General features: G+C 39.1%; 1 protein-coding gene across 1 annotated transcript in view; it reads left to right on the forward strand.

The window, feature by feature from the left end:
* The window catches only part of ndrg2 (NDRG family member 2), a 78,037-nt gene that overhangs the window by 35,638 nt on the left and 17,264 nt on the right, over nt 1–25,135 (forward strand). The window contains exon 2 of the mRNA XM_038291913.1: nt 19,508–19,593. Coding sequence (XP_038147841.1) covers nt 19,519–19,593 — 75 coding nt within the window. The 5' untranslated portion in view covers nt 19,508–19,518. The remainder of the gene's footprint in view (nt 1–19,507; nt 19,594–25,135) is intronic.

Here is a 25,135-nt window from a genome sequence, read left to right on the forward strand (position 1 = left end):
TGCCCTGCGCACTTCGAGGTGCCCAGATGTGACAACTCAGAGGCCCAGCAGACTAACAGGATTCGCTTCAGGAGAGAGGACAGATAGAAGTCCTGAAAGTGACCGTCTATTCAACACCTGGGGCTCTCCACTGTATGTGTGTGTGAGAGTTAATGTCAGCAGTAGGGTCCGTCTGGAAGCGATGGAAAATCCTGCAATGAAGTGGTAAAAAATGTAATCCATAATTATTTTGTCATTTATTTCTTTTATGTTTTTCTGTAGTTTATTTATTTCTATTAATGCTTTGCCTGTAGATATCTTAGATTTGCCTAGTAACTATAACAACAGCAAATAAGTGTAAAAAATATATATTTTTTATTAGTTATTTTAAATGAATCATACAGTTAATAGGAAACTAACAAATGCAGATTGCTAAAAAAAAAGAAAAGAAAATGACTCAAACTTTTTAAGCTCATAGATTTACTTTTAGCTGATCAGCATTCGAGGTAAAAGCTGTATGTTTTTATTACTGCCACCTGCTGGACTGAATGTTAAGTGCAGGTTCTCTCAAGCTGATTGGGGTCTTTCAAAGTACACTGATGAATTACCCAAGATTCTTATTAGAGTACCTGTAGGTAATACAAATCCTGGGGCTTTCCGTGGAAAATGAGCTGTTACTGGATTTCATTCATGGAATTTATTACATGTTTGTTTGAGTTATCATTTATTATAACTTGGTTAAGTTACTGCAACACTTATACTATTTAAGCCTCTTTATATCAATTAAGCAAATCTGGTAAATTATATAAGTGCATGAAGGAAAGTGTATTGGATTAGGATCAATAATGAGTCTCGAATTGAGCAGCAGAACAAAAACAGAACTTTAAACGACTGAGAGGCATGTAAATAAAACACACCTCCACCTCACTCATGCTAAGCATCCTGAAAATAACAGGATTCTGTCTCCCATTAACTGCCACGGACAATATTAATTTTACAGGAAATTCAGAGGTATCCCAATTTGATTTCTTGTGTGGAAAATCTTATTAGCATATATAGCTATTCAAAGTGAAAAAAATCACTCCTTTAAGTCAAGTTATCTAACCGTATTTTCTTGCTACTTAAATAGCATTTGACCTCATTACTTTCAGGATGAAAAAGTATTTTTTGGTTGTTATCTGACCATAAAACAGTTGTGAAATTGGGGTCTCATGTGCAAAGAATCAAAGCCCGTGTATTTTCAAATCCTTACATCCCTTCAAGCAATTGTTTGTTTTCAGAATTCAAGGAATTCTGAAAAGTAGAATACATATAGAGATAAAGTAGTAGCCATTCAAGATTTCCCCGCTTTCCCTGACGGGCCCTTGGCTGGTCCTTGGATGGTCCCCTACAAATCCTTTTTAAACATCTAAAATATTCTTTCTGTCATTATTTGCGGACATTAGGATCTAAATAGAAGCATCATCTCCTGGTCAGACCCTGTAATTCAGTGAAAGGGTGGAGTCAGAGCAATGGGTTCATGGAGGGGGTTTTGCTGGGAGTTGAAGGGAAGTGGGCTGCCAATCCACTGGCATTTGACTGAGAAGGGCCATTTTGAATGGCTCCTACTGTAATACCGGAGAAACAGAAAACACCTAAAGCCAGAAATGGGTCCCCACCAGCAAAAAGACAGCATCCAACTCGTGATCTTTACTCCTGCAGCCCTGAATATATATTCCCTTTTTTTCTACAAGCAAAAGCTAATTTAGATCCATCCATTTCCTCTCACACTTATCCCAAGCGGGGTCGCTGGTGCTTATCTCCAGCTGTCTACAGGCAAGAGGCAGGTCGCCAGTCCATCACAGAGTGACACTATGACAAACCACCATTCAGTCTCACACCTAAGGAGAATTTAGAGAAGACAATTGACCTAACAGTAAGGTTTTTGTACTGTGGAAGGAAGCCAGAATACCTGGAGAGAGAACCCATGCATGCTCAGGGAGAACATGCAAACTCCATGGAGAATTACCCTGGGCCGGGAACCAAGCCGGGAACCTTCTTGCTGCAAGGCAGCATTGTTACCCACTGCACCACTGAGGTAGCCTGACGTAGTCCTACTCAATTCTAGTTTGAATATGAGTCTGATACTGCTCCATAGAGCTGTGATTATGGGGCGTATTTCTAACGAACCAGGAAAAATAATGCCTCTGCACTCAATTGGATAGACCTACAACCAATAAGAGCAACGGAGTGCGTGACGTATGTTAAGCGAGGCATAGTTGTTGTCAACAAAAATCAAAGCATGCAGTTGCACGCCTAGAATAAGAAGATGAGACTTGATCGCGTTTCTCTGTTCCTCTTTTAAAATTAATTTGCTGTCGATATCTTCTAGAACAGACCTAATAGCAGAATCTACTCACCTCAACTCTCCAGCGACAGCCATTGTTGTTGTCACCCAAGCGCGCTTTGGTCACGTGGATGATTACGTTACTGTTGATCATCTGTCCATCATCGTATAAAGCCCGCCCTGACAATTTGATTGGATCGCAAGAGAGTGGGCGATCATACTCGCGCTACTATGGAGCAGAGCCAGACCGAACTTCCCGACCTCAAACGTTGTGGGCGGGACTAAGTTCGGAATGGCACCCAGGCTACCACTGAGGAGCCAGCTCTGTTAAATCGTCACTCCAAGTATTCTATATCAGGCAGGCATCCCCAAACTCGGTCCTCAAGGCCCCCTGTCCTGCAGGTTTTAGAGGTTTCTCTGCTTCAGCACAGCTGGTTATAATGATTGCAGTAGACCAAAAGCCTGTTCAGCTTTCAATTAAAATCAGCTGTGCTGGAGCAAGAAAACCTCTAAAACCTGCAGGACAGTGGGCCTTGAGGACCGAGTTTGGGGATGCCTGTTCTATATAAACTGTGGAAGCACAGTTTAGAATCAATACCTGCATTAACTCACTGGGGCAAAACTTTCTGACAAAACATTATTTTATGTACATTAAGTCCAAAGTTGGTTTTATAGGTTTCCCCGTTTAGGCACAGCTGATTTCCATTCATAGCTGATTAACAAGCTTTTGCCGAACTGCAATCATCAGAATCAGCTGTGCCGAAGCAGGAAAACCCCTAAAACCTGCAGGACAGTGGCCGTGGAGGACAGGCTTTGGACATGCCTGTATTAGATATTCTCACAGTTTTTCCACATTCCTCATGAACAGTTTAAAATCACACTAAAATCAGTTGCCAAGTTAGATAAGTTAATTTAGTCAAGTTTAATTCAGTTACTTATCAATTGAAGAAATCCATTTATTAAGAGATGCACTCTCCTTTTAAGAAGGAACAGGGGCAGCTGATTTAAAAATGCACAAAACGAAAGACTTTAAGAATAGACACTGGTAAACTTTAGAGACCAATGAAGCATTTAAGCCCAGTGTAGATAGTTCGAATGCCCAATGGTGAGATACACAGCGAGCTTTGGCATTTGTCTGGCATATTGAATGGCCCTAAAACAACTGTCTTTGTTAAATGTCAGGGACTTTGCAAAGGATCCAAAAGCCATAAAGCTGCCTTCTTGTTCTGACCTCAAACATTTTGCTACATTATCTTTTGTCTGAGACCGCTTCTCTTACAGGTCTTACATTTTAACATTTTAGCCTTCAGCCAACTCTGAATATTGGCGACATTAATGCTTGATTCTGACTTTAGACGACTGTGGATCTGGACGGATTCACTAACAATATCTGGGGACTGAATTAAACCTTTTTGTTACTGTATGGCAGGGAAATACCTGATGAATGAGACAAAAAGCTGTCAGTAAAAAGGTTTGTTCATTTCCTCTATTCAGTTGTTGTTGGGTGCTGAAAAATAATGCTCAAAGAGACAGAAAGAAGGATGGTCCAGCAGAGATAGAGAGCTGCAGTCTTAAATCTGCCACAAAAAGCTGATGGGAATCAAGAGTGACAGATGAATAGTCAGAAACGCTGAGAGGTGTGAGACAATCTAAAATAAAATAAAGGTGTAGGAATGACAGAAACCTATCTGAGATAAGCTGGCTCTGGCTCTGGCTCTATTGAATTTTGGTTTGCTTCTTGAAAATGTTTTTTTTTTTTTTTGCAACTGAAACTATTTTTCTCTGTTGAAGTTTCAGTGTTTTTTTTTTGTTTTTTTTTTACAAAGACCAGGAAGATTCTGTCTCCTTTAGCTCCAGCCTTTCTGTATTATGGCAAAGGGTTGAATTTTTATTTTAGAGTTATGGCCTTACACAGACTCTGCCCTTGGCTCAACTCCTCCAAATAAAAGTCCTATTAGATAATAGTTTATCAGATTATCCACATATCCTCATATTCTGAGATGTGACATGTGTGTAGGGGCATTGTAGACGGCGTTGAACACAGATAATTAATACCGATGTTTAATTTGTCCTGGGGGCAGATCCCAGACTGAGTTATGACCACTTTTTGCAACCTACAGTAGTAGCCATTCAAAATTTCCCCACTTTCCTTGATGGACCCTTAGCTGGTCCCCTAAGAAATCAATCTTTGTACTAAAACATTCTTTCTGTCATCATTTCTGGACATTAAGATCTATAGAGAAGCATCATGTCTTGGTTAGACCCTGTAATTCAGTAAAAGTTTGAGGGAATTTTGCTGGGAGTTGCAGGGAAGTGTGCTTCCATTCGGCTGGCGTTTGACTGGGAGGGGCCATTTTGAATGGCTGCTACTGTAATGCTGAGAAGTGGAGACTGAAAGCAGCAGGAAACAGTCTGGAGATGATGGACTGTGCTGCCTCTTTAAGTTTGACATCATTTTTTACCCTCTGATGATTTCGGATTTGTTCAGATGTGTTTTATAAGCAGTAGTCTTAGTCTATGCTTCCTGCCTCTCTCTGTGTTAGATGTTTTATTTTCTGTAGCTTTGCTGTAGCTGGTGGAAATGTAATTATTAATTTATTTGAAATAAAAAAAATCTAATTTAATTTTACTAAACATTTAGATAAAATTAATAAATAGACATATGTGATTGTAGCCTGAGACTAATTGTGTATTTAAACCCTTGAGCAGGTTGGTCAACTCTGAAAAGCAAAACTAAATAGATAATAAAAAAATAAAAAATGAGAGCTTGTAGCTACAGTATAGTTCGACCTAATTCTTAGTGCAGATTTTGTTTTCAGCCTAACGTCGTTTTATTTTTATTTTTTTTGGTAAATCAACTGTAAGCTGGGATTTTGTATCCCGTCTGTTTAGAAAAGTCAGTAAAGAAATGTTATTTGTCCAATTCTTGTAAGTGGGAAGACAGTTTTCTATCCAATTTACCTAAAGATTGCAGTGGCACTTTGGCTGGTCCATGTGTGATATTATATATTAGAATATGTTCAATCTGTTTATCGGCTTTAAGCTAGATTAGCAACTCATATGCCTTATAACTATAACAGCTTTTTTAGTCAGAAAGTTCAAACAACTCAATGCTGCAGCTCTAATATATAGTGAATGGGAGGCACAAATGGCAAAATATGATTTAATCGCACAAATCTTGCACAATAATTGGCAAAACACACAAATGATGCCATGCAAAATATCATAAATTGCTGTTGAGGAAAAAGCTGCAGTCACAGAAAATATGCCAGACTGCAGCCAAGTTCTTTAAAATTAAAACCCAAATTTCCCTCTATCCTTCTTCGGGGTTTTCCATTATCTTCATTACTGCCTCTGGCTTGATGGTTGACTTCACTAAGTGGCCTTTTGTAGAGCCTATTTGCTCTTCATTTTTTAAGTCATTTTTTTTTGTTGTTGATCTGTGTTTTTGCGCTTTTGGAATTTGCATTATTCATGTATTTTTGCGGCACACTTTACAGACTGTGCCGTGTTTTGCCGTTGCTGCTAGTTTCCTTCTGTCGGCCACTCTACTAACACCATAAGTCATATCTGAGATAAGAGTAGTCAAATTCAAAAAGCAGTAAGGGTTAAAAGTGGGCTATAGTAGGGCAAAGTGCTGAGGTGTGGGGTTGGGCTAAAGGTTGGATGGGATGATATCAGGGAGAAGCTCTTCTTGTAGTGATAATGGATGATTTAGTGGAGATGGTTAAGCAGTAGTCACCATGGACTATGTTTGAAGACAATGCTGCGATCTGTTGGAAGAGTCTGGAGGAAATGGAAGAAAGCCTGGATGGCTGCATGCTTCTGAAGAGGAGAGGAAGGAAGTGGAGTAGAAGCAAAACTACATTAGTGGGTGAATGAGAGACAGACGTGCGAGAAATGGAGGTAGTGAAGTTAAATGATGTTAAGTGGCTCGGCTGAGCCAGTCAGCGAGGAGGCAGTTCTCAAGAGAGGTGAAGAGGAGGATGCAGATAGAATGGAGCAGATGGAGCCAAGTATTGGGTTTGATTTGTGACAGAAGAATGGAAGCAAGAGTTAGATGGTAGCTAAATCCTTATGTGCTTGTTTGAACCAACAGAAGGTCTGATTTTATGCTAAAAGTTTATAAACTAAACAAAATGACTCTTGTAGAAACATTATCTGTATTTGATGTGTACCCTTTAGTTACATCCTAATGCTATTCATTTACAACAGTCATACACAAAATTGTACTTTCTTTGATTCATGCATCTCTGAGTAATCCTCATCAGTTCTGCTGTCTAAAGGGCTGGTTATATTCCCGCAACAGTGTGTCACAATGAGCTTGTCGCAGGTATGACACAGATATTTTTGATTTATGCCCGATTTTGATGTTATTCCACACCACAGCACAAGAGGGACAATCCCGAACTAGGGGGAATACGATCAATTAAAATGATACGACTGGCATAAAATCAAATACAAACAGCATAAAAATAAAACAACAAGCCGGTCCCATCTAGGCGTAATCAGAGAAAATGACAGACGAAGTGTGCTCCTGATGTCCAGTCTGCTCCGTAGCTTTGTTTAACCGCAGAAAATCCCGCTTCACAAAGATAGGTTGTTAAAGATAAGATGAGCTTTAACCTGTGTCAAGAGGCACAGATGCACCGACTGATGTAATTGGGAGAGAATACCGCAATTTTTTTATATTTTTCAAAATAAAACATCACTCAGACTCTGATCGTCTATAAATTATATATATATACTTTTTTCTGTGCGGCCCGGTACCAAATGACCCACGCACCGGTACCGAGGACCGCTGCTCAAGGTGACATAAAATAATATGAGCAAACAGAAACAGGTTCACACATGACAAGGAAAAATCTACAGGCACATAAAAAGTAATCTAGGAGCACAGAGAAGGAGCTTGGACTCATGGTTCTGACATATTAGGGCGACTCATGGGTTTTGAATCTTCACATTTAAAGAGAGTAAATTACATGCATTTGTTGTAAAGAAAATTACTTGTATCAAGGCGGGGTCTTTTATGTTATCCTTTATTATTATTTAGATATATTTCTAGCCACGATAAAAACCTTGATTTATAGTCTAAACAATTATTTACAATTAGAGATGAAAAACTCGAAATATGGGTGAGTTGTAAATTTTAATTTTAATATATTTCTACGTTTTCTATCAGGGCACTGGCAAATTTGAATAATGTGGTTACTACAGAATGTTTAGTGATATAAATAACGCAGATAAAGCCGATTATGAATTGGTTTATTTTTTCAAGATAATTGCTGTGGCATGCCTTCACAGCTACACAGCTACCTAAGAGCAACCCTAAAGAATGCATAAAGAGGGTTTTTATTGTCATTTTATCACTATTATTATTGTGATAAGAATTTAGATCCACAGCAATCCATTCGTATCTCTATCTATTAAACATGTCCACTTTAGGCAGAATTCTGACTTCATAATTTTTAAAGCTAATCTGCTCTGGATAGCCTCCTCTCTTTTGTAGCTAATATCTGAGTCATGACAACCTGTTTATTGGCAATGAGATGTGGCTGTGGTCTCAGACTTTGTTCAGTGGTGCGATACGGTGATGTCAGTAAATCACCCAGGCAGGGAGGCAGCCTTGCTTTGAAGAAAACCCACCAAGTATAAATTGATTGTAAAGACACTGAAAAAAACAAGATGATTTACGTCCTAATTATGTATACATTTGGCTGAAAAATGAAAGGTGAAAATCAGTCATTCTCAGATGGTTGAAAATATGTTCAAAACTAGCGTTGCTCCAATGCCATTTTTACCGATAACCGATACCTGGCTGTGCAGTATTGGCCGATACTGATACCATACCGATACCATCTGATTGAAATTGATGTGTTTGTTTAATGAAGAACTGCATACTACTTGGATGTAGAATAACTGCCATCATGGCTTTGTCAAGCTGCTGCCTACCTTGGTGAAGCAGGAAAAATACTAATGCAAAGTGAATCCAGTAGAACTTTTTACCTGGAATGAGTGAAAATAGTCGAATAAACTTTTGGCTCTCAAAATGGTATCGGTGCCCTTTTTGTCGGTACTCGCCGATACCATCATTTTAGAGCTGTATTGGGGCCCTGATACTGATATCTGTGCAATATTATTGAAAGCCCAGTTTTTAACATGTTTTATTTGACTAAAATGGGACAAAATAAGACTGACGAAACACAGCCCAAATTTCAACAACTATTTCTGGACTAAATCCAGACTATGACAGACTATCCAGATTAAGCCTAAAAGCCAACGTCTAAATGACGTCTGGTGTTTGCAGTTTTTTTTTTTTTTTATCAGAGTGTAAAGAAAACACATTGTTCTAAAGGCATTATTTAATCATTGGTTTGTTTGAAAGGCCTACAAAACATGATATTGGACATTTTTAGTGACTGAATTCTGTCTAGTGAAACTGAAAAGCTGTCTACTGCCTCTTTATTTAACGAGCTGGTAAAAGCATCAATAAAACTCTGGCTCTGGTATGATGGCTGCAGCTGCTGGAAGCGCCGTTCAGAGGTTCTTTGTAGTGACATTGCCCCAAAGGGCGGAAACAAGGAGTCGACGTGACGCAGCCACAGAGAACAGTGTGATTGGAGCGCCGCCTGACAGGAGGGATTGATATAAACAAAGTGTGACACGTTGGATTGAGGCGGCCTGCTAACAGGATGGAACAAACTAATATTATGAATTATGAACGTCCCTAAAACTAATTTTGAGGGATTATCATCCACAGCCTGACAGCTGAGATGTCAAACCTGATCCGTAGGGTGGATGAACCCAACAGCTGTTGTCAGACAGCTGAAAAGCGGCTTTGCGGTCCAGTCTGAAGCTTTTCTCAGCCAGCGACATGTTCTCCTCCTTTCTCAGCGCTCCTTTCACTAAGTTCTCCATAAAAATCACACAATCTTTCTGTTTTTCTTTCCGTGGTGACAGACGTTGCCTCCTGTGCAGCTTAGCAGTCATTACACGCTCCGAAAGACACGGAATCAGAAAGGCAACCGAGATAAACAATGATGGATGGTGGAGGGAGAAAGCCTGGTTACATGTTAGAGCATCAGCAAACTGCTCAGGAAGAACTGTGTAAATATAAAAGCTGAGTTACACGAGTTCTGTTGTCATCTCACTCCAATCTCTAAACCTCCAGCTTTATCTCCATGCTGTCACAATCTCCAACATTAGAACATTTTATCAAAGCAATGATGGTATAAATGTAAAAAGGGAGAAAACAAAACATGTTTTAGTCAATTTCTTATGAAGAAACATCACAAAAATGTACAGTTGTTTCTGTGGTACCTCTAAAAAAAATAGAGTGTAACCAAAGGCTTTCATTAAATCATCCCATCAATCCAACTTTTCGAGCTTTGTGAAGGCTTAAGAGTTTTAAACAACTCATAATGAAGTAAGGAGTAAGGATGCTGGAGATTGGCCTGTTTTTCAGTGTGGTCCTGTTTCTCTGACTGTGACTGGCTGGAGGTGCTCCCTTCATCCTCTGACACGGGAGCTGGCTCAGAGCCTCACTGTGTGATTCCTGGATGGGGCCGCCTTTTACAGTTGCCTTTTGTGTCTCTCCTTCTGTCTCCTTGAACCCCAGTCGGCCTCAGCAGATGGCCGCTCACACTGAACCTGGTTCTGCTGGAGGTTTCTTCCTGTTAAAAGGGAGTTTTTCCTCTCCACTGTCACTACAAACATGCTTAGTATGAGGGATTGCCTTTGAGTCGATGCAATCAACTGGATTTCTTTAGATAAAAAACTTTGAATAAATTTGGTGAACTATAAAGTGCCTTGAGATGACATGTTGTGAATTGGCGCTATATAAACTGAATTGAATTAAATTAACACAGATTTACAGTTTAAGTTCGCCCCTTCCCTTCCAGTTCTCATTTTAAATAGATAAAATGAAAAATGTATAATTATTTATATTGACTGATTTAAAGTGATATTTTTCTCAGCCATATCACACAGCTTGATAATGAAAACTGATAAATGGAAAACGCATACCAACAGATGGCTTTCCGCCTAAGAGAAGATTATTGAGAGCAGCATCAAAGAGGCTGATAGTGACTCATTAGGAGCTTCATAGATCCATAGCTCAGGTTGGAGGACTGTTCTCAGGATACCTATTACAGGAAAAATCTAGAGAATGGGAAAATGCTAATTTCAACAAAAGTGGCTGGAAAACGAGGAATTTGGGACATTGACAATAAAGATGGTGAAGGAAGGATTTTGCTGTGTTTTATATATATATATATATATTAGGGATGGAACAGTTTATGAAAACCGTCCGAACCGTTCGGTTCGACTGTCTCCGTTCGATTCGCGTGTGTTGCGTTCAGTTCATGCGCTGCTCCTTTTTCTCATAGGCGAAGTGTGTTCACTCCAGAGCAGAAGGTGGCGGTACTGCAACCAAAGCCAACCACCAGTAATAAACAAGAAGAAGAAGAAGCGAAGCAGCGTAGCCGGGTGTAACTGCACTCCAGACCGCCTGCACAAAGCAAAGCCTACAGCCTCCGCTGTGGCTCCCATCCGCTCCGAGTTCCTTGGAGATGGTAGAGGGCATGCGCGAGATGATTACATTCAAAGCAGAAAAACATGCGGAAATGATCCAGGGTTTCCGCGGATCATTAAAAATAATTACAATGGTATTTCGGTGTAACAATCAACATATACCGAACCGAACCGAAAACCGTGACCACGAAACCGTGAACCGAACCGAACCGTGGATTTTGTGAACCGTTCCACCCCTAATATATATATATATATATATATATATATATATAAATATAACAAGTCATGGGTACTTGTTGATGGCATTAAATTTTTTTTAAAAGCATTAAAAGAGCATTGAAGTAGAGTTACTAATTTTTGTTTAAACACTGCTATTAACAATCAACTACATTAACCCGACTAAAATGAAGTTTTACTTTGTTGAAAGTAGTAGGAAGTTCCGGCTGGAGAAAAAAAGACGCTTTGGTGAGATTAAACTTTTGTTAGTTTATTTTTTCTGGATGAAAATTAATATTTTTGATGGATACCATTACTGCAGAGATCAACCTTAAATTAATCGGCACATGGTGGTTTGAGCATCATGCTCATCAGGAGGAAGAAGCTTAGTAGAGTTAATGGGAGGATGGATGGAGGTAAAAACAGAGCAATTCTGGACGGAACATAGGCTGGATCTTATTCTTACAGCATGTCGATGACTCTAAACAGACAGGAAGAGATACAGTGGAATGGTTTAGATTCAATCATATTCATGTGTTAGCAACTTCTTTTCAAAGTCAAGGACTAAAGATAGATCAAATAAGTTTTCACACAGGCAATCACATCATAAATGTGAATAGGTTAATCAATGCAATACTAATATTTTTTCATATTTTCACAGCTAACTGAATCATTTGTAGCTGTGCCCCATCAGTGATACTGTTAGAATACCACTGTCAAATTAAAATAAGATATAACAGCAATACAGGCAATAGATTAATCCATTCTCTAATAATTATTTAAAATTACTTAATATATAGTTAACAAATGGTGAATATAAATGTCCATGTAAGGCAGATTGTTTAATAACCATCAGAGCTGGACTGACCCACTTCCTGTGGCCCATTTCTGACCAGCGATCAATTTTGAAAGCTTTAACAGCATAAAGAAGGGGTCATAAAATAATATAACATTTCTTTTCAGTTATATCATTAGTTTTATTCTGCACCACTTTAGGATTTCTTCAATTTATTGTTTTTAAAAATATATATAATTTTGATAAAAGATAATAGCTATGAGCTTAAAATAGCCTGTTACATCGCTGTGCTTAGTGGTTCAGTTTTCTAGCATAGAAGTGACCCTCTGATGATAATAAAGCACCCATCAAACTTTCGATCCAAAAACCATCTAGAAAGAAGTCATTATTTGTGTATTTACCCTTGATTTGAGTAGTTAGATGAGATGATTTGCCAATGGAATAGGTATGTTTACTCTTAAAATAAGATAATTAGATAATATGCACTTGAAATAAGACAGTGTCTTATTCTAGATGTAAATTGTCTTGTTCCATCGGCAAGGTATCTCACTTGCCTCCTCAATTCATAAGGAAATCCACTAATTTTAAGAGAAAAAATGACTTAGGTTTCGATTTTTTCCAGTTTTCAAAGCAAGTTTTGATGGTGGGCTTCACATCATTTCCCTGCTGTAAATCAAAAGGTTGGTTTATTTTTTGAAAACCTATCAATAATTTTGGTTATGCTTCTGGGAAGATTATAGCCTGACGTAGTCCTACTCAATTCTAGTCAGAATATGAGTCTGATACTGCTCCATAGAGCTGTGATTATGGGGCGTGTTTCGAACGAACTAGGAAAAAAAATGCCTCTGCACTCGGATAGATCTACAACCAATAAGAGCAACGGAGTGCGTGACGTATGTTAAGCGAGGCATAGTTGTTGTCCACAAAAATCAAAGCGTGCAGTTTCACGCCTAGAATAAGAAGATGAGCCTTGATGGCGTTTCTCTGTTCCTCTTTTAAAATTAATTTGCTGTCGATATCTTCTAGAACAGACCTAATAGCAGAATCTACTCACCCAAACTCTCCAGCGGCAGCCATTATTGTTGTCACCCAAGTGCGCTTTGGTCACGTGGTTGATTACGTTACTCTTGATCATCTGTCCATTATCGTATAAAGCCCGCCCTGACAATTTGATTGGATCGCCTGACAGTGGGCGATAATACTCGCGCTACTATGGAGCAGAGCCAGACCGAACTTCCCCGAACTCAAACCTTGTGGGCGGGACTAAGTTCGGACTGGCACCCAGGCTAGGAAGATTAGCCCCCATTTAAATTCCTAAAGCCTCAAAAAGCCTTTTACAACATTTTTTTAACTTTTCAATAACCATGAGTTTATTTGACATCAATTTTGAATGTTAAAACACAGTTGATTTATGATATATATTAATATACATTAATTCATTATTTATTAATTGTTACAGAATTCTGTATTTTGTTTTCTTAGGTTTTCTTTGTCTGATTTTAAACTCAATGAGTTGAAATAAATGGACGTGCATCAGACTCGCTGTAGTACTGAACCAATTCAAACAACTGACTGTCTTAATGCTGCCTTCACACTCTGTTAATTTTAGTGTTTTATCTCCTTCAGTTCTGATGGACTTTCCTATTAATCAGCCTGCTGCGTTGTTTAGTAGCCCTGCTGCTCTGCAATTGTTTTTTGAAATAACAACCTTCTTGGGAGACAGTTCATTACCTCTTGATATGCAAGTAGAGATCAGTAATTGCCTTTAGAGTATTTGATATTAAATGGAATATTCTAGTTTAGTCAGAAGAAACATTAGATCTGAGATAAACTGTCCGTCTTTAATGATGAAGGGTAGATTAGTTAGTTCTCATCATGGAAATAAGAAACAAATGCAGTACCTTCTGAAATCCATGTGCAGTTCAGCTTAGTGCCTAATAAGTTGTTGGATCATTTGTGTCACATACAAGAGAATACAGTTAAAGGTCATTATGGTTTTATAATGACAACTCTTCTGTCCTTCATTGAGTTTTGATCTAAACATAGAATAAAGTAGCTATTATAATATTTAAAAAAGGCAGAGAAGATATATTATCCCAAAAAGGCTAATTATTGAAGGGGATAAAGTTAAAAACCAAAAAAAATAAATAATCAGAAACCTGTAAAATAGAAGCTAAAGAGGGACCAGGAGAGCAGTGTATGCTGGCCTTTGGTGACTAATCATTTCCGCACAGGACCCTGTTTTTCCCCGGGGGTGGGAGGCTGTTCATTTTGTGCATGCTCATATGCACACATTAACTCTTCTTCCTCCCCTCTGATGTAATGCCAAACCTGCAGACAGAATATAGTCATTGCTTTCCAAAAGCATGAGTTGTCCACACATGCACACTAAATGTCAGATAAACAATGAAACTGCTGAATAAAGACTAAAGCTGCACTCTGAATGATTTTTGATATGTTAGACAATGACTTCCATAATAAGAATAACTTAACTATATTAAAAATAGTAACAGCTATTTAAAGGTATAGGTGGTTTGAATATTAAATATTTTTTTTATTGTCTGCAAAAGCTGCCAATGGCTCTTAAGCCCCATTTACACTTCCCTCTGAAAACCAATCCATGCCGAGCTCAGTTCCTTTTACCCTTTTACACACCACACTAGCACAGTTCCTTCACCTCCTAGTGACGATCTATGGTACTACTGCTCTTTAGAGGTAAACACGCAAATCATCATGACGGTGCACGCAACATTCAGAAAGATTGCGGAGAGTCAGGCGAAGAAGGCAGCCTTTAGTGAATTTACTTGACAGAGTCTGATTTTGGGAAGTGGATACGACATACAATAGTCTAATTAGGGTTTACAGACCCAGGGAACAACGGGAGTTGAGGTTATTCACACTGCTAAGCAGAATCATCACGTCTGAAATTTCATGATTACAGAGACTGACTGTAAGGAGATGACATGGTCTGCTAATGCACTCTTTGTTATCTGAGAGCCCTACTGATGAACTAGTACCATGTTAGCATGGTTTGGTTGTGTCTGGTGCGGTCCGGTTCAGTTGTGCTTGCCATTTACACTCAACAGTTATCTCGGTTACAGTGCTCGGACCAATCTCGTTTCAGTTTCAGAAGGCTAGAGTAAATGGGGCTATAGAAAATATAACGGGAAAAGACGAATTATTGCAAACTAGGTGTGAAAGAAATAATTACCATTAGATTGTGATATATTGTGCCTGATTTGTTCATAACATGCGCTTGAAATACATTTATTTTAGTATTAGCGTTTTATGACCATCCCCTAGAGGGCGACACTGTTCATCCTTAGGTGGAAACTCACTGGTATTTGCAAGAGGAGTAATGCCAGAGCGGAGGGAGGGATGCTTAAGCAGAAATACATGCACTGATTGAAAGTCAAGTTAAGGCTTGTTTACATTGTTCAGTATTGAGGTGGATACAGGATGCATGTTATGTTGGCTGTTTGTAAATATAAACACTCAATTAACTCCTTATCACCTGAATAATGGCCCCTATAGCTGTAGTAGAGGGAAAAAATTATTCAACTATTCACCCTAGTTAAATAAATGGAGATCGATGGATTTCACTCAGTCGGCACTTTATTTTCTTATCTTTGCAAAGAGAGACCAGTTCATCATACAGTCCTTATGGGACAGTAATCAGCCCTGTTCTGACTAGACAGAGTTTATCCCTCTTACTTATGTTGATGAAAAAACTGTGAAGGTTGTGTCAGAGTTAAAACAAATTACAAGTATGATTTGTCTAAAACCACCCCTATGTCAGACATTTTTTCAGCCTTGCAGGTGAAACAAACTGAGTAAAAAAATTTTTCCCTGGATAAATAGCATAACTAAATATATGAGTAAAGAGTGATCTAAATTTCCGACTGCATCATGGAGTAGCGTCAACATCTCTGCTGTGTTTAAAAGCTGGGGATGTGATGATAAAATGAGTCAATTACAGCAAAACATTTAACAAGAAAGAAGAGGACATGCTAACAACAAGCACAGTAGTCTTGGAAGGCTTTTGTGTTTTAATACACAGTATGGAGTCGAGTTTTAAAATCCCCCTTAGCGCCAGCTAGCTGTTTGCCATAGCAACTGCTAATGGGAGTCCTTAATAAAAATTACAACCACAACAGCCCGTTCAAAAGCCCTAGTAACAATCTTTCCATCAGACTGTTGGGTTGAACTAAAAAAAGTGAGCTATCTTACAGTTAGAGTCCACTTAAGTAAAACTTGGTGTCAAATAGTCTGATACAGTGTCAGAGTGACCTAGTTATTTTTATTCAGTAACCTTTTTAATCCTATAAAATAAGTTTAATAATGTGTAATAAAAAGCTTTTTTTCTTGCTTATGCAATAATTATTTAATACAACTTGCAGAATAAATAATTAACTTTTTTAAATTAAAGCAATAAAAAAAATACATGTAGCCCTTTAGCTTAAACCGATCCGTGCCGAGTTCGGACCGAGCTTGGATCAGTTAACCGTGCCGAGCTTGGTTCCTTATGTTTCATTACAATTGTGATATTTTGTATCTTGCAGAGAGTCAGGTTGAAGAAGCGCGATAAGAGCCTCAGTCTCGACGTTATCCAAGGTCACACTACACTCGTTGTTTACAGTTCCTCTTCTGTTTTACGGCGGGTGGTTGGCAAGCAGCTAACTGATGTGCATTACCGCCAACTACTGGAACCTGACTGTAAGGAGATGACGCGGTCTGTACATGCGCTCTTTGATATCAGACAACCGAGCCACAACCAAGCCCTACTGTTGAACTAGTACTAGATTTAGCGCGTTTTGGTTGAGTCTTGCACGGCCCACTTCCATTTACACTCAACAGTTACCTGGGTAACTGTGCTCGGATCACTCTCAACAAAGTTTCAAAAGGATAGTATAAATCGGGCTACTGTTGATATAAAACAGAGGAACACTAAACTACATCTAATGCTAGTTGCAGAATCTTTATCTGAAAACACAATTTCTTTGTAATTACATTAACATTATCATATAATATTTTTTTTTATCTTGTTAGTAATAGATAACTAATGTCAGTGACTAAATGTTAGCTAACATTGAATTATTTAGATATCTGTTTTATTTTAATCCACACACTTAAGAAGTTAATTCTTGGTCTGCCTTAAGTGTTGGACAATATTGTTAGGATGTGCTCACTGTGGACTTACCTGCGTTTAATAAAGACGCAGGTTATTATTTTGTCAGTGATGGTGGTAACTTATCTTAGGCCCCATTTGTGTCTCACTATTGCCGTTTCTATATATGTGTACTCATGTGCTCGTGAAACGTCATCATCCTCAGCCATAGTACTGCTACAATTGAGAACGGACAAAGTCCCTGGATGTTGTACTTGCCCTCCCTATTTACCCAGCATGCATCAAAGCACACTTATCCGTTCTTCAGATTGACAGCTGTCCCAGTATGCATGGCGGCTGAAGCAGCTTACAGAGCTCAGAGTATTAAGTTAAAGGTTATCTTTTCTGATGCTGTTGTTCAATAAAAGTTTGTTTTAAGATCATTTGAGACGAGAGCATTATACTTTTAAGCGTCACTATATGGCCCATTTACCGATTTAATGCGTAGTTAGAAAAGAAATTCAGAAGTTGAGAGGACCGCGGCAACCAGCGGACCTCCGAGGCGAGCAGCAGCCTTGGCTAACCGCAGCCCGTCTGCAGCAGCCCTCTCTCAGCATAGCCATGTGTGAAGGACCGCTGGCTCTGATGGCGAGTTTTTAGTTTTAATTGGCAAAATGTTCATTTGATTTGTGTTTATATGACTTTGTTCATTATTATTCACCCCAATAAATTAAAAAGTAAGTATTTATTATTATCTAGAGATTATTAATAACAGGAGGTGAAATGCAGCTGCACACGAGCCAGTCATGTGGAGACGTCACCAGTACCCTTCTGTTCCAATTAATTCATATTTATGCTCCTTGCTCCCATTCTCCCAGAATCCAGATTTTCCTGTGCTCTTCTCAAGAACACACTCGGATATAACACGGGTCCGTACTCGCGTTCTTGTGAATTGAAAAATTGGCATACGTCTTGTAATTCTCTTCTTTTTTGGGGGCGAGGGATAAAATGGAACATAACTTCTGGATAAGGAGTAAGCTAATGCTAATTGTTACTTTATTTTTGAAAAGGGCTAGTTTTGACATTACCTCCTCAATTGTATCATTGTATCTCATGAGGAACAGTTGGGCGACTGTAATGCAATACCACATGTCAGTACCCGTGTGTGTGGCCATGTTTTGTTACCTGGTGGAGGCAATTTCACAGGAATGTGCTACATTTTGGGTACTCATAGGTACTTGTGGGGACCAACGACTGGTCCCATGAGGACAGGTTCTCTTCTTTAAATGGGGGTCAGCTTTAGGACTAAGGTATGAATTGAGTATGGGTTAAAGGTATAGTGGAGGATCTCCGCAAATGTTTGAAAAGACCAGCCCTCTCCACTTTTAAAACCTGCACATGCACAACCCTGTACCCGCTCCAGAGAGGGAATGCCTATTAAACGCTTGCGAGAGCATACACCAGCCAGGTTCTCCTCGTGCACGCTCTGTCTAAAGGTTGCTGTTTGCATCGCTCATACAAGCTAACTTTCCAAAAGAAGATTTTAAAATTTTCCCACTATGTCAGATGCGCCACTGGTAAGAGAAAATGCAGACAAGCACGTAAACATACAGCCTTATGTAAACATATCACTAGAATGATTGACAATTAGGAGGACCACTTATTTTGATGATCCACCCGGAAAAAGAACATCTTCCACTATACCTTTAAGTTTAGGGTTAGGCCATAGAAATTAGTTTACAAATGAATGGAAGTAAATGAAAAGTTCTACAAGTAAAGTGTGCGCGTGTGAGCGATCTCTCTTAAGCAAGAGAGATCTCATCAGCTAATCCTGCTGTTGGCTCAGTTATCAACTACAAAGTGTTTGGATGTTGCCCCTTGTATGGTCATTGATACAGATAGTGGTTGGTTGTTTACAACATGATCAGTCGAATAAAGTCAATTTCTTGTTTGATTAAAAACAAACTAAAACAAGTTGTTTCTGATTCTGATTTTCTTCTCGTCATTTTAGCTCATGACTGCTTTCATACCCTAACAGTAACACCCAGCATCATACTGCTGAGGTGTTTTTCTCATCCCCGTCGGAGGCTTTGGTTTCTCACAATAAGCCGTCCCCTTAGGTTGCTGTCATTTCACACTGCGTTGTCATTTCTTCTTCGGCTATTTTATACCTCTCTGTGTTCTCTGTGTTTGTTCATTTTTCTGCATTTTTTTTTTATCCCTATATTTGTGTTTTATACTTTAATCTGCTCTGACCTATATTTTAATGTGTCCCATCTTCTCTGATAGTACTTCCTTTGGCTCCTTTTGACCTGCCTTTTCTCCCCACAATCCTTTTCTGTTCATATCTGCTGGCACTAATTACTAATTAACTTTCATAAGGCCCTGTAGCCCATTTCAAGTCCCAAAGGACAACAGCTTCATGCAGTATTTAATCACTTCCTGTGCAGAAATGCAGAAGCTACAATCCATGTTTGTATCTATCTGTTAAAGATTTAAAAAGGACGAGGAAATTAGATTTATTTTGTGTTTTTTTTTTCTTTACCCACAGGAGGAGCCATCATGACGTCAGAAATGCAGGAAATCGCCATCACAGAGGAAAAGCCTCTGCTTACGGGTCAGGGTGATGCTGCCAAGGTCGGTTTCTACCACATATAATAGACACACATTATACATTGTGTTATTACTTTCTTATATAAGCGTGCATGGGGAACTTATTTAGTCAGAAGTAAGACTTAATGAGAAAGTCTAACTTGTGTGTGACCCAGATCAGTGTTTGCACTCTTAAATCTCAGCAAATCCTTTATCAGACAGCTTGTATTCCAGGCAGAAATGTGAAAAGTCTTTGGGTTGGTGCAGAAGGTGAGGGTTTGTGTGCAGCTTTCAGAGCAGAGCTTCAGCGTTGATGTCAAACCCTGAGGGAGCGAAAGCAGACCCTGCTCTGCTCTGCTTTGTAACAACAGCTGTTAACGACACCTTGTGGTCAAATAAAGAACTGCACCAGTCAACAGCCTAGTAAAACATTGATCATCTTTCTTTGATTATTGAGGAGAAAAGCCGATATGATCTTGATCAAAATAAAAGCCAAGGAAGAGATGGTTTGTCTTTCCTGCTAGATAATCATAAAGGGGCATTAAACAAAGATTTAAAATGCAAAAAGGGAGTTAAACTGTTATATAATGGGGTAGATGGACCCAGTATTCAGGCGACAAAAAGACAATGACAAAAATAAAAGATGATTGATGATGTGAGTCACTTACCTGGTTTAACAGTTCAGTCCATCCACTCTAAGGAAGGCAGGATCCAGCCGAGCCCCGATGCTGCAACCCAAGTGAGCAGGCAGGGATCAGATGCAGTTCAGGGAAACAGTTCAGAACCGAACACTTCTAAGATCCAGGAATCCGTAACCCGACCCAGGGTTCTGATCCGAACAGGAACTGACAGATCCAGGGTTTCAGGAATCCATGGATTGCCCAGGCAGGTTCAGAGTTCCATGAGCCCAGCAACGAGCTCAGAGAAACACTCAGATGGAGAAAGGCGGGCCCAGTGGTTGATAGCAACAGAGAGAAGACATGGTACCAGGAAAACCTGCAGAACTTTAAACTGGCTTCATCTAGGAGCCACGATCACGGGACTTAAAACTGGCTTCCCCCGCACGCCGAACCAAACATGACCAGAACGGGCTCAGCGGAGAAGAGCCGGGAAACATCAGGAGAAAGCAAACACTAAAACCCTGTCGACACGCACGCCACCAGGACTCAGGACATGAACCATGGACTTAACTAATGAAACAGAAAACACTGCGATCATGACATACACAAGAGACAAAATCTAAAATAGACATTGAAAAAATATTCTTAAAATTGTTGATTAACAGGTGACCTTCATGTTATTTTCTTCCAGGTATTACAACTATTATGACCCCATGAAGGCAAAAATCTTCTAATCTTAGCAAATAACCAGGTTGTTAAGGTCCCTCATAAGGATACAGAAGCAATCTTTAAAACAGTAAGGTGAACATTTAGGATGACCTTAAATCACCACACTTTCCCTCAGTCACTCCTGCCACAGTGGACACAAACCCTGGTTGGTCACAAGAGTCTAAAGCCCGTCATCTTAAAGGATGCACGGCCTTATTTGAAAGAAAACAGAAGCACACAGAACTGAAATCACTTGTCTCCCTTTTATTGGTAGATTTTCCTTTTGCTGGTAAAGGTGACAGAAAATAACAGATAATATTAATGTGACTCTGAATACATTTACATTATCTAACTTAAGCTTTTTTTTTAAGTAGTTTTGTTTTCTGATTGTTTGTCTTTCATCTTTTTGAGTTTATTTCATTGAGCTACTAGTTTTTTTTTAATCACTGTCTTTTTATTGAGTATTCCTTTTATACATACAGTTTGTAAATACAAAAAATATATATATAATTATCCAACAAGATATAAAAACAAATACAGCAAAAACAATCCCTACAAAAAAAAAAAAAAAAAAAAAATCCCATTCAGCCCACCCAGGTCACTACCAAGAGGTCAGCGCACTCCTGTACTTTCTTATCCCTTACTGAGACAGAACACATTTTATTGAATTTTTTATTTATTTTTTTATTTTTTTTATAAATAATCCGGAGCATTATTTTGCGTTTTGGAATGAGTCAAGAAAGGGCCCCCATATCTCCTCAAATTTACCAGTTGAATTTTGGATAGAACATTTAATTCTTTCCAGTTTCAGACATGACATGAGGTCACATAACCACTGTTTGTGAGTTGGAGGAGCCGCACCCTTCCACCTGGTTAGAACTGTGCGCCTCGCTAACAGTGAGCAGAATGCCAGTGCCTGCCGCTTAGAGGCCGGTAAAGGTGACCCCTCACCACTAAAACCAAACAGACCCAGAAGAGGGCCAGGTGTTATCACCACTCCCGCCAACCCGGACATTGTATGAAAAACATCTGTCCAGAAATGACCAAGAGCGGGGCAGGACCAGTACATATGGACCAGTGTGGCCACAGCAGTTTTGCATTTATCGCAGTAAGGGGTGACTCCTGGTAGGGCTGCAACTAACGATTATTTTAAAAATCGATGAATCGGCCGATTATTTTATCGATTAATCGATGAATCGGACAAAAAATATTTTTATTTTATTTAATATATATATATATATATATATATATATATATTATATTTTATAATATTAATATTTTTTTCCAAAATAAACATTTTAGACAGAACAAACAAGCACACAAGTACATGTTGCTCATTAACTGTACTGGTGCAATATGAAAAATAAATGTTTGTGTTAAAACTACGCAAACTTACATGAAAAATGTAGCTGTACATCCACAAAATATAGGCTACTTTGTTTCATAAAGCGCAAAAAAAGGCATTTTTGTTTTCTAAAGCCCCTAAGGGGTTCAAACAATAGGCCCCCCCATTTCAACAAATGAGTTTTTTTTTTTTACTAGAAGAGTTCTGCCTTTTAAGACAGGAAAGTATAGCAGTTAAAGTTGCTACTTGAGAAAATACTGAACCATAGAGATAAAAATAGCCCTGTGATTCAAATTATAAATTGTATTTGGAATAAAAATGAGAGAACTAGGGGTGCTAAAAAAACACATCCTCCAAAGACAGATATTTACATGGGAATGTGGCAGATAATTAATTGACATATTACTGATCTTGCTGGATTTTATTCTGCTTTACTTCCATAAATTGCAGGATCTTCTTTACTTTATCTTTGCCAGAAGATTTAAACTTCAAAAGCCTTGCCCTCATAATTTGCAAGATAATTTATTTATAAAGGCTATTTTAATTATTGTGATCAATTTGCACCGTCAATCCCGGCACATGGGCGCTTCATTTGCAGTCTGGACGCTGAAACAGGCTGCAGCGGGATGCTTCTCCAAGTACATCCTGCGGCTCTGATTGCAGCGCTGAGAGAGATTCCTGCGGGAGAACGGGGTTGGGAGAGGGGAGGCGCCCCACGGCAGCAGCTGCCGCTGGAGGACAAGAGTAGGAACGATACATGCTTTCACGTAAGAGTCTCCAAAAGCCGCCAATGACACCGTAAAAAGTCGCCAGATTTGTCGCTAGTCACTTTTTAAAAAAAAAATAGTCGCTGGAGGGGTCTGAAAAGTCGCTAAATATAGCGACTAAGTCGCTGAGTTGGAAACACTGCGCACCTGCGGCGCTGACTCGCTCTGCCGTATCTTTTTTTTTCTTCCCCTTCAGTCAAGTGGCAGTGATAATGGCGGCAGCGGATGACGCATTAATCGCGCGACACAACTAATCGATGATGAAATTCGTTGCCAACGCTTTTAAAAGTCGATTTTTATCGATTTTATCGATTCGTTGTTGCAGCCCTAACTCCTGGATAGAAACGGGATAGTTTATATTTGGAGAGGTGGGCTCTATGTACTATTTCAAACTGAATGAGGCAATGGTGCGCACATAGAGATGAGGTATTCACCAGTTTGAGTATAGAGTCCCATGTCTGATCCGGTATGGTCATATTCAAGTCCTCTTCCCATGAGGCTTTAAGTTTAAGTGTGGAGGTCTCTTTCATAGTAAACATTTTATTATAAAGCCATGAAACCAGCCCTTTAGAAGTTGGGTTCAATGATAGGATGGTTTCTAACAGTGTATGCTCTGGCAGAGAGATTGAGCCTGACAAGTGAGACTGAATAAAGTTTCTGGTTTGTAAATATCTAAAAAAAAAATGGGATTTAGGTACCGGTAAACCATATTTTTTGCTAAGTTCCTCAAAGGATGCCAAATTTTTCCCAATGAAACAGTCCTTAAAGTAAGTAAGGACTGTTTCATTGGGAAACAGTCACTGCCACTCTAGAAACACCCCATCCTGAACAGATGGTTTAAAAAAATTGTGGACTTAAGAAGGAGAAATCGTGAAGTTTAAAGTGTTTCCTAAACTGGCCCCATATTTTCAGCGAGTGTTTCACTACTGGGTTTAAAGTAGGGTTAGATGTGGAGAGTGACAGTGGGGAACACAGCACGGCAAATTGTTACCACTGCATAGCTCCATAGCCACCGAGTCAGGACAGCCCCCTTGATTATAATAGAAAAACCAAAACACTAGGCATCTAAGATTGGCAGCCCAGTAATAGAACTGAAAATTGGAGAGGGCAAACCCCCCTTGCGGTTTTGGTTTTTGGAGTTGTAATTTATTAAGCCTTGGGCGTTTACCCTGCCAAATGAAAGATGAAAAAGTTGAGTCTAGCTCATTAAAAAAAAGTATTAGGAATACAAATAGGTAAATCCTGAAAAAGGTATAGAAATTTGGGCAGTATATTCATTTTAATTGAGTTGATACGTCCCACAAGGGACATGGAAAGGGGTGTCCACTTTGTGAGGGATTCCTTCACTTGGTTCAACAGCTTAATCAAATTCTCTTTAAACAAATGTTTATGCTTTTTTGTCACTGTGATACCAAGGTATGTACATTTTTTGTCTTTCAATACTAAACGGCAGGTTAGCAAAGTCTGACATGCTAACTTCATTACCTATGGGGAAAAGCTCACTTTTGGTAAGGTTCAACTTATACCCTGAAATCTGACCGAATTGGCTAAATATATTGAGAGCAGAAGGCAATGAAGTTGATGGTTTGGAGATAAAAAGTAGAAGGTCATCTGCATAAAGCGACACTTTGTGTTCCATGTCATTCCTCCAAATGCCGGATATCTGTTTACTGGTTTTAAGTGCAATGGCAAGGGGCTCTATGGCCAGATCGAAAAGCAGGGGACTAAGAGGGCATCCCTGACGGGTGCCTCTTTGTAATTTAAATGGTTTTGAGATCTGAAGGTTGGTACGAACTGTGGCAGACGGTTGCTGGTATAATAATTTAATCCATGAAATGAAGTTTCCTCCAAAGCCAAATCTGTTAAGGACTGCAAATAGATAGTCGAACTCAACCCGGTCAAAGGCTTTTTCGGCATCCAGAGAGACCACACACTCAGCCGAATCCGTGGCACTAGAATAAACAATATTGAGCAGTCTTCTAATATTAAAATATGAGTGCCGACCTTTAATGAAGCCTGTTTGGTCATTGGAAATAATTGAGGGTAAAACCGCTTCAAGTCTACGGGAAAGAATTTTGGCCAGAATTTTCACATCGGTATTTAAGAGGGAGATAGGTCTGTAAGAGGTGCATTCCACTGGATCTTTG

This window comes from Cyprinodon tularosa, unplaced genomic scaffold (assembly GCF_016077235.1).
Source record: "Cyprinodon tularosa strain WSP-4 unplaced genomic scaffold, ASM1607723v1 ctg1083, whole genome shotgun sequence".
Lineage (NCBI taxonomy): Eukaryota > Metazoa > Chordata > Actinopteri > Cyprinodontiformes > Cyprinodontidae > Cyprinodon > Cyprinodon tularosa.